We start from the raw sequence: 12344 nt of genomic DNA on the forward strand, positions 1-12344 counted from the left end.
TATCCCACTGCCCTTCAGTTAACCCCACGTGTTTATCGGCCAGGTTGGCACAATAACTAACTACCTCAATAAGGAAGACCACAGAAGAATTGATGTATTTGAACAATAGTGTCGCTGAAGAATGTCGAAAGTGTCATGGGCTGTCAGAAGAACACATTGATCTTGGCGGAAGTATAGCAAGGATTCTCCTTAGACGGGAGGATGGCGAGACTTTTTCATTGTATTTTGGACATATTACCAGGCGAGGCCAGTCCCTGGGAAAGGAAATCACACTTGGTAGAGAAGACGGTCAGTGAAAAGAAGTGAGACTTCAACAAGGTGGGTTCACATAGTGACTGCAACAACGGGCTAAGCTACAGCAACACCGTGAGGCTGGGACCGGCCAAGCCGCGTCTGTTTCCTTCGGTTGTGAACTGCACAGCACACTTGTCTGAAGAAGCCTCGGTGGTGCAGCCCAAGTGTTGGTCAGCAGTTCAAACCCACCGGCTCCGCCGTGGGAGAACCACGGGTGCTCCTGTAAAGAGTCACAGTCTCGGAAACCCGTTGGAGTAGCTCTTCTCTGTCCTGGTGGGTGACTGGGGTTGGAATCGATTCAGTGGTACTGGGGATAATTGCCACAATAAATAAAGCTTTTTAAAGTAAAGGGTAATAAAATGGTCCTTGAAATAAGTTGAAAGAAAAGGAGGAAGAAGAAAAGGGAGGCGACGTTGAGTTCTTTGTTTGGATATTAGAAGTGATGTTACGATGTGCTATCCATCCTGACTTTGAGAAACTTGACCAAAAGATGTTTCATCTCAGTCTGGCTCGGAAGGAGAGATTCTCAAGCCAGCCTTACTCAGGAGCTTTTTTTTTTTTATAGTATGCATAAACCATGGCCAAGGTCCCCGGGGCCTCTCAGAGCACATTAAAGGCATTCATTTACTTAGGTTTTGCAGACTGGGTACAAGAAACATGCAGGCCCTGTCTTTGTACAGGGCATGTGTGCTAGCTTCCTGGTGGAGAGTAAGAGTCTGCAGTGTGGTTAATCGTTCTTATATGGTCTTGGCAGTTCCCACGAAAAAGATTGAGTGGGTGCCTACAAAAACAAGGAGTCTGTGGGCCGCTAAGAGATCAGGATGCTTGCTCCGAATGTACATTAGGTACGTGGCATCCTTTTGGCGATGAGACCGTGCAAGTAAGGCATATGCCACCCTGAAGAGGGGCGTGGTCTGCTTTGCCCCCCCACCCCCACCCACTAAGCTTCAAAGGAGCCATCCCAGAGGCAGAAAGCAGGGACGGAGCTAAGAAAGGACGAAAGCAGAGTGGGTTGGCCCCAGGGTCTCCGCGCTGGAGCCCCTTCACCCAGGAGACAGCTGTCGTAGCGGAGAGATGGCAGCAGAGCCAGGAGACTGGCAGCAAACAGTGTGCCGGGCTTCCCAGCCCAATGGAGACATCTGAATGCCTTTGGGCGGGAGGCTCACTGGCAGAGTGGGGTGCCTCCAGGCACTTACTGGCTAAGCTCTGTAACGTTTGCCTGAGCTGGCAAAGGCCAGCCTAGCCCCCAAAGGGCAAGGCCCCTGTTGCGTTGGGGGCAGGAGGGGGATAGCAGGGAAGCCCCTGTCTGCAGGCATGACTGATAAGAGGCTGTCCTGACTAAAGAACTACATCCTGAGTCTTTACTGATCCAGATTTGAAACCCATTGCTTCTCCAATAAGCCCCATCATCCTGAGTAGTGTCTGTGAGCCCTGCCTGGCCATTGCAATGAGCCATTGAATACCACAGGGAAGTCAGGAATGCCATGGGAGGGAGAGTTGATCAAAGAAGCCATAAAAAGATAGGTGGGATGATACACGTCTTCACTTCCCAGGAATCTGCTTGGGGCTGGTGTTGGTGCTGACGCTACTGCCCCTTCCTGAAGTTACAGGGAGTCTGATGCCTCACGACACTGTTTTCACAAGGTCCAAGGGAAAGCCGGGGTTCAGGGTGGCCTTTCCACCCTCTCAAGTGCCGACGTCTGTTTTCGCCATGAATGACGGGGGAGGGAGCAGGCCTTAAAGTTTTATGCTCTTCTCAAGTTCACTTCAAAATCCCTAATAATAACAGTAATAGACCTCCAGTGATAAGTGACATAATTTCTCCTGGGTGGTGGTGATGGATATAGCGGTGTTGGCGATGAGAAATGGAGGCCTGTGTCACTCGCTGCCAGGCCCACCATCCTGAAGGGACTCTAGCTTTGGCACTGGCGGGCCTTCAGTCGGGCAGGGGACTGGTGCAGATTGATTTAGAAACAGAGACAGAACCACCAAGGCCGTGATGCCCCCGTAGAGCTCATGACTTGCCCCCCCTCACCGTCCGTTAGGCCAGGAAGGCCCAGACTGGTCCCGCTGCCAGACGCCTGTGCCCAGTCAGTGGCTAAGTGCTGGCCATCATCCGGGCTGACCACACCATACCAAACTCACCACCCTGGGGTCCATTCCAACTCACAGCGACCCCGTAGGACAGGGACGGACCGCCCTGTGAGCTGAGAGTGGAAGTCTTCCTGGGGAAGGAAAGGAGACAGCCCCATCTTCCTCCTGTGAGCAGCCGGTGGTTTTGAAGGGCCGACCTCGGCTGCATGTCCACTGCACCACCAGGTCTCTGGACTGTCAGGTACCCTTAAAGAGTCACAAACCTCGGAGATGGGAGATGCCATCGGAAGCCATGTGCTCCAAGCATCTCTGAAGAGCTTGTGACCCTGGACCTGTTCACGCTCCTCGTCGCTCCCTGCCTCTGGCTTCCCCCCTACTTCCCAAGGCCGCTCTCTGCCCTGCACTCTGCTGTCCCAAGAAGAGTCAGCCTGGCCTTGTTGTTTTCCCCTCCCCAATTCCGCATCACTTCAGCCTTTCTTTCTCCCCCTTTCCTGCCGATCCGACCCTACCCCGCCCTCTCACGCTCTAGATCCGGTCCCCACCTCCTGAGAAGCGGTTCCTCGTTTCTTCGCTCCAGCAGCAAATAGAATCAAGTTCCTACTTGTCTGAAAGCTCCTCTCAAACCTGCCCCCAGCCATGGGGCGGACTGCTTTTCCTTGTTCTTCTCTCCCAAAGTCTCTCTCCTGTCCCTTTAGCCTGCCGGGCCATCTCATGATGAATTCTCCTCCTCCTTCAGCGTAGGTGGTCCACCTCCCAAATCCTCTCCGCAGTGTTTCCCTGTCCCAAGATCGCAAGCACAGTTTGGGTAGCAGAGACTGAGATGAACCGGGATGGCCTGGACCGCTTCCCAGCTAAGATACCGATTCTTGTTGAACAAATGGTCTCTCTCTGCTCCTACAGCTGGCCACACACAGGCTGCCCCGGTCCACCGCCTCGGGCCCAGGCTCCCCTGAGCAAGATCTGTTAGACCCCCAACCACCACCACAGCAGCTACCCAGCCAACAGACAGGGAGGGGGTACTGGGGTGTAGGAGTGGCTTCCAGCAGATCCACAGCCAAGATAGATGCACAGAGAGCCGGCCAGGACTCCAGCCGGTTTTGCTTTGAGGATCCTCAACAGTGGTGTTCTGTTCCAGGTTCTCCAGGCCAGCACCCATGTTCCTGGACAACTCCTTCCGCAAGTGGGCTAGGATCCGGGAGTTTGTGCCACCTTTTGGGATCAAAGGTCAAGGTATGTTGGGGGCCTCTTCTATGTTAGTATTTCCCAAATTACCGCTCTATGTTTAGGGACAGGACTGTCCCCACCTCCCACTCCCAGCAGTGCCTGCCTTCCCTCCTCTCCCTTTTCCTGCCCTTCCCTGTTTGTATTTCTGTAAGAGAAGGTTGGTCAGGACGCACTGCTTTGTTGGAAGCTAGATGTTGAGCAGGGAGCGTGGCAGATTGGGTCCCTTTTCTCCAAAGCTCCAGCCAAGAGGAGACAGATGAAAGAGCCATTCAGCCAGGACTGTGAGAACTCTTGACACGACACCCCAGAACCGGTGTACCAGACACGAGGGCTAGAACTGAAAGGAAAACTCAGAGAGCGCCCTGGGTCTCCTCACCATGCCACCCCACTGCTATCTCACCCCAGCGGTTCTCAACCTTCCCAACACCGCGACCCTTCCACACCGCTCCTCGTGTGCTGGTGACCCTGAACCATGACATTATTTTCGTTGCTACTTCATCCCTGTCATTTTGCTACTGTTAAATCGGGTGACCCCTGTGAAAGGGTCGTTTGACCCCTAAAGGGGTTGCAACCCACAGGTTGAGAACCGCTGGATTAACTGTTCATCTTAACTTAGTCTCCCCTCCAACGCTTGCTCTTCCCCTAAGGCTCCTCAGTGCATCTGTGCTGCGGGAAATGGTCCCCGCCACCACGCCATTCTCTTCTCGCTCGAGGTGGTCCCGCCCTCCCAGCCGCATAGGGCCACCATCCTGTGGGGCTCCTGCACGGTTCTGTGTCGTGGAAGAAAAGAGTTGGGACTCTAGGGTCAGACACGGAGGAAACACGTGGTGACCGAGCTGCTCTGGGCTGTGGTTTCTTGGTTAGTCAACTGGAGACAATAACACCATTATGGAAGGTCGTGATAGATGTAACTGTTACAAGGGGTGATATTAAGATTCCAGAATCTTCCCCCTTCTACTCAGCTAGCCCACCCTCCCTGAAAAGAAGGCAGTGGCCCCCAGACGGCAACTCTTGACCTGGGGCTTTGACCTCCACTCTCCAAGCACAAACCCACTGGATTGGGCTGAAACAGGGGTCGGCACACTTTCGAGATGGAAGAGCCAATCCTGTCCCCCTCAACAATTTAAAAATGACTCAAGAGCCATAGCTAGGTCTTTATAAATGGACGAAATCACCATTATCTGCATAAGAGCCTTTAACATTTTTATAAACGAGGCGATGATCGTTTTATTTTATTTTCCTTTTTTAAAAATCATTTTATTGGAGCTTGTACAATTCTTATCACAATCCATCCATCCATCCATTGTGTCAAGCACATTGGTACATTTGTTGCCATCATCATTCTGAAAACAATTGCTTTCTACTTGAGCCCTTGGTATCAGCTCCTCATTTTCCCTTCCTTCCCCACACTCCCTCCCTCATGAACCCTTGATAATTTATAAATTATTATTTTTTCATGTCTTACACTGACCACTGTCTCCCTTCACCCCCTTTTCTGTTGTCCATCCCCCAGGGAGGGGGTCACATGTAGATCCTTGTGATCGGTTCCCCCTTTCCAACCCCACCTTCTCCCCTCCTGGTATCAACACTCATTATTGGGGTTGGTTTATCTTCATGTTGGACCTTACCTGAGCGCCACATGGACATCCCGAGGGAGCCGCATGTGCTTTGCCACAGTTTGCCAACCCCTGGGCTGAAAGCTAACCGAGCAGCCTGGTCTTTCCTCCCAAATCCACGCTCACAGCTCTGGCCCCTGTGAAGGTGCCCAGGCCAGGACCCGTACGGAGCCTGTCTGCCAGCAAGAAGCGAGCGCACCCTCGTCGATGCCCTTCTCTGAGGAGCCTCCTGGAGAACAGAACCCGGTCAGTTAGTGACAGTACCGTTTCCTTGGCAGTGGGGACAGGAGGAGACGTGCAGCCGTCACCTTCGTGTGGGACATTGGCGAGAGGTCTCTTTCCTTAGCCCACGCTCATTCAGCTTCGGGGAAGGCGACCTGGGCCAGCTGTCTCCTCTATCTTGGCCACGGACCGCTGGAGAGCATCTTCTCCCCTCCCATGACCTGAAGCCGCCGCTTCCCTGCGACCCTCAAAGGCTGCTTCTCAAATGACCACGCGTTCTCTCTGTGAATTCTGTAGCCTTCCTTACTGCACAGGGAACAACTTGGGCAAGCCAGAAGCACGAAGAACCAACTAATAAGCACCCGTGCTTATTATCCATGGAAAGTTCCATTCTTTTTTAATCCCATTTTCCCACAAACTTTTGAAACCCCTTTGTGTACGGTCTTATATATGTATGCACAAATAATAATAATTTCTAAATTATCAAGGGTTCATGAGGGAGGGGTGCTGGGGAGGGAGGGGGAAAATGAGGAGCTGATATTAAGGGCTCAAGTAGAAAGCAAATGTTTTGAGAATGGTGATGGCAACAAATGTCCAAGTGTGCTTGTCACAATGGATGGATGTATGGATTGTCATAAGAGTTGTATGAGCCCCCATAAAATGATTTTAAAAAATAATCATGTATACATATATCTATATGCCACATGTGTATCTCTCATATACATAGATATGTAAGTCTGTATGTGTGTATACACATACACATTTATAATCTTTTACAAATTAACATTTTACTAAACCTGATACTTTTTAGATTTCTCTATATGGGACCCATAGCTCTGGGGTGTTGATTTTTAACTGCTGTGTAGTATTCCGTGTGTCACAGGTACTGTCTTCTAAGTCTCCGTGAACTCCTATGTGAGGTTTTCCCTGCCGTCTATCTTAGAACAGAGTTGCAGGACCTAAGTGTACGCGTAGTCTGCCTTTATTTGCTGTTCAGTTACTCTCCGTTGTGTTTGTTCCTCTTTACTTACTCAGTGGTTACGCGTTGGGCTGCTAACCTCAAAGTCAGCAGTTTGAAACCACCAGCCACTCCTCTGGAGAAAGAGGAGGTTTTCTGCTCCCATAAAGAGCGACAGTCTCCGAAACCCACAGAAAGAGTTCTTCCACCTGCCCGGTAGGGAGTCCATGGCACTGAGAGAGATCTCTCGTCTTAATAATGACCCTGCACAGTAGGAAGTACCTCTCTTCATTTTTAAAGATGAGGAACTGAAGCTCAGCGAAAGTGCTTTATCTAAAGTCACAGAGCTCCTAAGTGACAGAGCCATGTTCAAACCCAGTGTTCCCTCTGCTCCGGACACCAGGGTTGGTAAGGGGCACCGTCATCACGGTCAGAGCCGGAGGAAGGCCAGGAAGAATGCCCTCTGAAGCGTGCTCGCTAATGTGAGAGCCAGGATCACGGGTGCCCTGGCTGAGCCCACCTGAGGCAGGTGGCAGGCTGCAGGGGATTGAAAAGTTGAATGGGGAGACAGCCTGGCAAAGAGCAGGCAGGCAGAGGGTGTCAGTGTTAGACGGGGCAGTGACGGGAAGGAGATGCCCCAAGAGAATGCAGCGCTCCGACAGCGTGCACTGGTTCCGACCACTCCAGCTCTTTAGTCATTGGCTGTCTCCCCATTTGTTTCTTTGTCTCTGAGTCAGGCCTCCCATAATAGAGGAGTCGGAGATGCCCCAGTTCCCATGCAAGATTCTGGGGCCCTGCGGATGCATGCCCTGGGGAACTGACTCCAGAGCCTCCAGAGAACCGGAGGAGATTCCACGGGAAGGACTGGGAAGACCCATGGGAGAGAGTGCCTGCCAGGACTCCTCGGTGCTGGCAGGGCTTTGCTTGCTTGCCTGCCCTCCTGCCCCCACCTCCCTTCTCAGGGAGAAAGCCTTCCTTCCAGGGCCCCCCTCCCAGATCCTCCCCCTTGGCATCAGAAACTTGGGTCAAGACTGGGTTTGCCTTGGAATTGGATTACCAACAAACAGATGGGGACTTAAAGGATTCGCTAACACAGTGGTTCTCAACCTGTGGGTCGCGACCCCTTTGGGGGTCAAACGACCCTTTCACAGGGGTCATCTAAGACCATCGGAAAACACATATCTCCGATGGTCTTAGGAACTGAGACACCACTCCTCTATCCGTCTCCAGGCAGGTCCGCCCACATGCAGACACACCCACATACGAGTACCCAGAGTGGTGACATCATTATGCCAACCCCATCACATAACCCCGTACAAAGACAGGTGTATGTGACAGGGTTGGCGCCATAATGCCCTTATGCAGACTAGTCACAAATGTGTAGAGAGCAGCTACTGTGTAGAGAGCAGCTCCTGTGTTGAAAGCAGCAGTATTAGAGGTAAAACAATACTTCATGAATTAAAATTACTGGTAAATGTAAAATCATGTACTATAAAATCATCAACTGTAAAAATATATCTAGCTGTACCATGGGAACTTAATCTGGATGCTGATAGGTCTTTTTATATTCAGCTGTGGTTGATGTGAATACTGCCCCCTTGTGACAGTAACAGGTATGTAAAAAAAACAACACAGAGCATGGTAAATCATAGGAAACTTTAATGCACTGTATTGATTGAACTATGCCATGTATCATCTTTTGTATTATTAAAGCTAATGTTATATATTTTTTTCATTAGCAAACCATCCCATGACAATGGATCGTGTAGAGAAGAATATTAGGAAAAGAAAATATAGTGAGGATTTTTTTACAGTATAGTTTTACCTCAATAATTACAGCACGAATTGAGAAACCGCAATGTGTTGTTTGTTGTGAAGTTCTATCAGCTGAATCTAGGAAGCCGAACAAACTAAAATGTCATTTTGAAAACAAGCATCTGAGCTTTGCTGGCAAGAACACCAACTATTTTAGAAATAAAGCTGATGGACTCAAGAAAGCCAGACTTGACACTGGTGGCAAGTACCACAGACAAAACGTAGCAGCTGCTGAAGCTCCATATTTGGTGGCACCACCAGGATCGCCAGTGCTATGAAACCTCACACCATAGCTGAGGACTGACTGTTGCCAGCGGCCAAAAACACTGTTCAAGTTATGATCGGACATGAATTTGTTATGAAGTTGAGTGTCATTTCCTTATCTAGCGACACTGTCCACAGAAGAATAGATGACATGTCTGCTGGTGATCCAGGAAATTAAATCTGTTGCACTTCCAGTATTTAGCACCAGCTAGATGAATCTACAGCTGTTGCAAACTGTTCACAGTGACTGGTTTCCGTGAGGTTATTAATGCTGGCGACTTTGAAGATGAGTTTCTCTTTTGCAAACTTCTTGAAACAACAACTAATGCACGTGATGTATTTGACACAGCTGGTCCTTTTCCTAAAGAGCATAAGATCTCTGGGGAAAAGGGTTGTGGTGTTTGCACAGATGGTGCTCCAGCTATGCTACGATGTCGATCTGGATTTCAACGTTTGGTACCGAATGAGTCACCAGAAGTCATCAGGACTCACCGTATGATTCATCGGCAAATATTAGCAACAAAGACGCGACCACAAGAGTTACAGGAAGTGATGAAAAGCGTCATAAGTTCTGTCAATTTTGTAAAGGCGAGCACTTCAAACAGTCGACTATTTTCGCAACTGTGCAATGAATTGGATGCATTGAATAATGCTCTGCTATTTCACACTGAAGCGTGAAGAAGAAAAGTTTTAAAATGCGTTCTTGAGCTTCATGATGAACTCAAAATGTTTTAACCAAAAAGCAAGACCACAGTTTGAAACACTTTTCAGCAATAAAAGTGGACTGCAGAAAATAGCTTACTTGGTTGCCATCTTTGCCATCTTGAATGAGTTAAATTTATCACTGCAAGGACCAAATGCAACATGCCTCGATTTGTCTGAAAAGATCCGATCATTCCAAATGAAACTTTAGCTTTGGCAAAAAAAAAAAAATCAGATGAAAATAAAATTTACATGTTGCCTACCTTATCTGCGTTCTTTGAGGAACATGACATTGAACCAGACAAAAGGATTACGATGATAATTTCTGTGAAAGAACACTTGCATGTGCTGGCAGATGAAATTTCATCATACTTTCCAAATCTACCTGACACCCATTTGCACTTGCCAGAAGCCCATTCACAGTCAGAGCTGAAGATGTTCCTGAGACAGCACAAGAGGAGTTCATTGAACTTTTTTTTTTTAATCTTTTTATTGGGGCGAGAACTGATTTCTCTACAATGCCAGTGACAAAAATCTGGATCAAGTGTTTGCAGTCATTTCCTGTTCTGTCTGCGACTGTGTTGAGCCTTATTCTTCCATTTCCAACAACTTATCTTTGTGAAACAGGGTTTTCCAGCTTGTAGGTTATCAAGTCTAAATACAGAAGTAGACTTGTTGTGGAAGATGATCTTCATTGTGCTCTTGCAAAGACTGCCCGGAGAATTTCTGATCTGGTGAGAAAGAAGCTATCTCAACCTTCACACTGATGTTGGCTCTTTACACACACTGTCGCAAAATGTAGCAACATAGTTTACTGTTGTTATGTTAAGACTGTTACCCATGCTACACCATGCTTCAAGACAAGATTTCATATTTGTATTTAAAAATAAATATTTCACTATATAATTACATACTGTTTTGTGATTATGTTCAATTTGTAACAATGAAAATACATCCTGCATATCAGATATTTAGATTATGATTCATAACAGTAACAAAATGACAATTATGAAGTAACAATGAAAATCATGTTATGGTTGGGCATCACCACATCTTGAGGAAGTGTATTAAGGGTCGTGGCCTGAGGAAGGTTGAGGACCGCTGCTCTAACAGGAACTTCCTTCTTGTGTCCACAGATAATCTGATCAAAGCCATCTTGTCCGTCACCAAAGAGTACCGCCTGACCCCTGCCCTGGACAGGTGAGCACTCTCTGGCCAGCCTCAAGCCTCGATGTTCAGGCCCAGGGGCCTCTCCTGGACGTGGGCAGATTCACCAACGCACCTACATGTGCACAGACGGTGCACACGCTGGAGCGGGTGAGGCAGGCAAGGTGGGCCAGTCCGTTGAGCCTGCACGCTTGGGGCTCGGAGCACATGGCAGGGACAGGACACCGGAGCTAGGATCAGCCGGCACCGGGACTGAGAACCTGGGTGGGGCAGCTGAAGGGAACAGGGCTCAAATCAGCTCTGAAGCTAACAGACCCTGGACAGGGGAAGCCTCACCATCACTGCTAGGAGCCATGAAATGAGTAAGACTGGGGCTTTCAATCGACAAACAAGCAGCCTTGGGCTCCAGAGCTCCATCCTGCACTCCCTGCTTGTCTGGCCTAGCCCTCGGCTCAGCTCCAGAAAGCTGCCCTAGCTCACTAACCTTTGGGGCGCCTTGACGCCAGAAGGCCGTCTCCCCAGGACCCACTGCCTCACCGTCTCCAGGATTCGTGCCCACGCCTTGTTTGCCTCAGGGTAGGCCAGCAACTAGAGGGGTTGCTGGAGGGTTCCACCCGCCTGAGTCTGGTTCAGGCTCCCTCTCAGGAGTGCTGCCGCAAGTCCAGTACTCTTCGTCCTCTGCCCCAGCCTAACAGAGGACACGGGCTCAGGGCGAAGGGAGGCCTGCTGGACAGCTCCCCACAGCGGCCTCCGCCTCTTCCCTCAGCCTCAGCTGCCGCCGCTGCATCATCGTGGGCAACGGAGGTGTGCTTGCCAACAAGTCTCTCGGACCACGAATTGACGACTATGACATCGTGGTCAGGTAAGCTCCCCGAGCAGTGCCGTGGGCACCGGAGCCCGTTGAGAACTGTCTGTCTGTCTGTCCATCTGGCCAGTTGGGCTGGAGGGCTTTGGGGTGGAGAACTACCTGCCCCCAGTGGCCTGTGCTGCTGTTCATTCTGTGCACCTGGGTGCCGTCTGGGGCCAGGACACCCACCGCCTCAAACACCAAAGCCCAAATCCAAGCCCAGGGCCGCCGAGTCCTCTCCAGCCCGCCGCAGCCCAGGCCTATAGAAATGGCGGCCGAGAGCTCCTTGGCGCACCTCCCTGACCCCTGCCCGCCCCTCACACACGGCCCGCTCTCTGTAGACTGAACTCCGCACCCGTGAAAGGCTTTGAGAAGGACGTGGGCAGCAAAACCACCCTGCGCATCACCTACCCCGAGGGCGCCATGCAGCGGCCCGAGCAATACGAGCGCGACTCTCTCTTTGTCCTCGCCGGCTTCAAGTGGCAGGACTTCAAGTGGCTAAAGTACATCGTCTACAAGGAGAGAGTGGTGAGCTCCCCACGTGCACCCGCTTCTGCCCCAGCCCCCGGCAGAGAGGAGTAGAGCCTCGCTGAAGAAGCAACAGGGACCCAACCCAAAGGCACCCCGATGAACTCCCAGGCAGGACAGACCCGGGTCACTGGCCCAGACTCCGGGGGCCTCCGTAGCCCGATGGCTGCTACCCCCCCACCCCAGCCCCCCAGGTAGCCAGGCTCCAGGTCCTTCTTGACCTTCTCTAGCTAGGACCCAGACCCTGCACGCAGGCCCTTCCCTGGCCTTAGCTCCCCCAGAGCCAGCAAAGGTCCTGCCCGGCTCATCCCAGCAGCACTCTCAGTCATTGCGCTCCCCGCCTCTGCACACCTTCTTTCCCTCCGGGAGGTGAGGTCAGGTGAGCCGTCTCTGCCTCGATTCTGCGAGCTTTTCCCGCTTCCCCGGCAGAGCCAGGCCTGTTTGAGCCCGGGACCACTGTAGGCTCCCCAGCCTGCCACTAAGTCCGCATCCACCTGGCAGGGCTGGTCACAGTGTCGTCACTGTTCCAGGTAAGCACAGCTCGAGCCTCGTTCCTTTAGGGAGCTTCCCTGCCAGAGGGTTTCTTAGCAGACCACCCACTGAGGCTCGATTG

The 12344-nt window shown here is 50.9% G+C and overlaps 1 protein-coding gene across 3 annotated transcripts in view; it reads left to right on the forward strand.

The window, feature by feature from the left end:
• Positions 1-12344, forward strand: part of ST3GAL3 (ST3 beta-galactoside alpha-2,3-sialyltransferase 3) — a 239393-nt gene that overhangs the window by 206887 nt on the left and 20162 nt on the right. For all 3 annotated transcript variants that reach the window (XM_075555119.1, XM_075555100.1, XM_075555110.1), the window contains 4 exons: positions 3524-3618; positions 10326-10389; positions 11123-11218; positions 11545-11731. In XM_075555119.1, coding sequence (XP_075411234.1) covers positions 3524-3618; positions 10326-10389; positions 11123-11218; positions 11545-11731 — 442 coding nt within the window. The remainder of the gene's footprint in view (positions 1-3523; positions 3619-10325; positions 10390-11122; positions 11219-11544; positions 11732-12344) is intronic.

The sequence above is a fragment of the Tenrec ecaudatus genome, chromosome 1 (genome assembly GCF_050624435.1).
Source record: "Tenrec ecaudatus isolate mTenEca1 chromosome 1, mTenEca1.hap1, whole genome shotgun sequence".
NCBI lineage: Eukaryota > Metazoa > Chordata > Mammalia > Afrosoricida > Tenrecidae > Tenrec > Tenrec ecaudatus.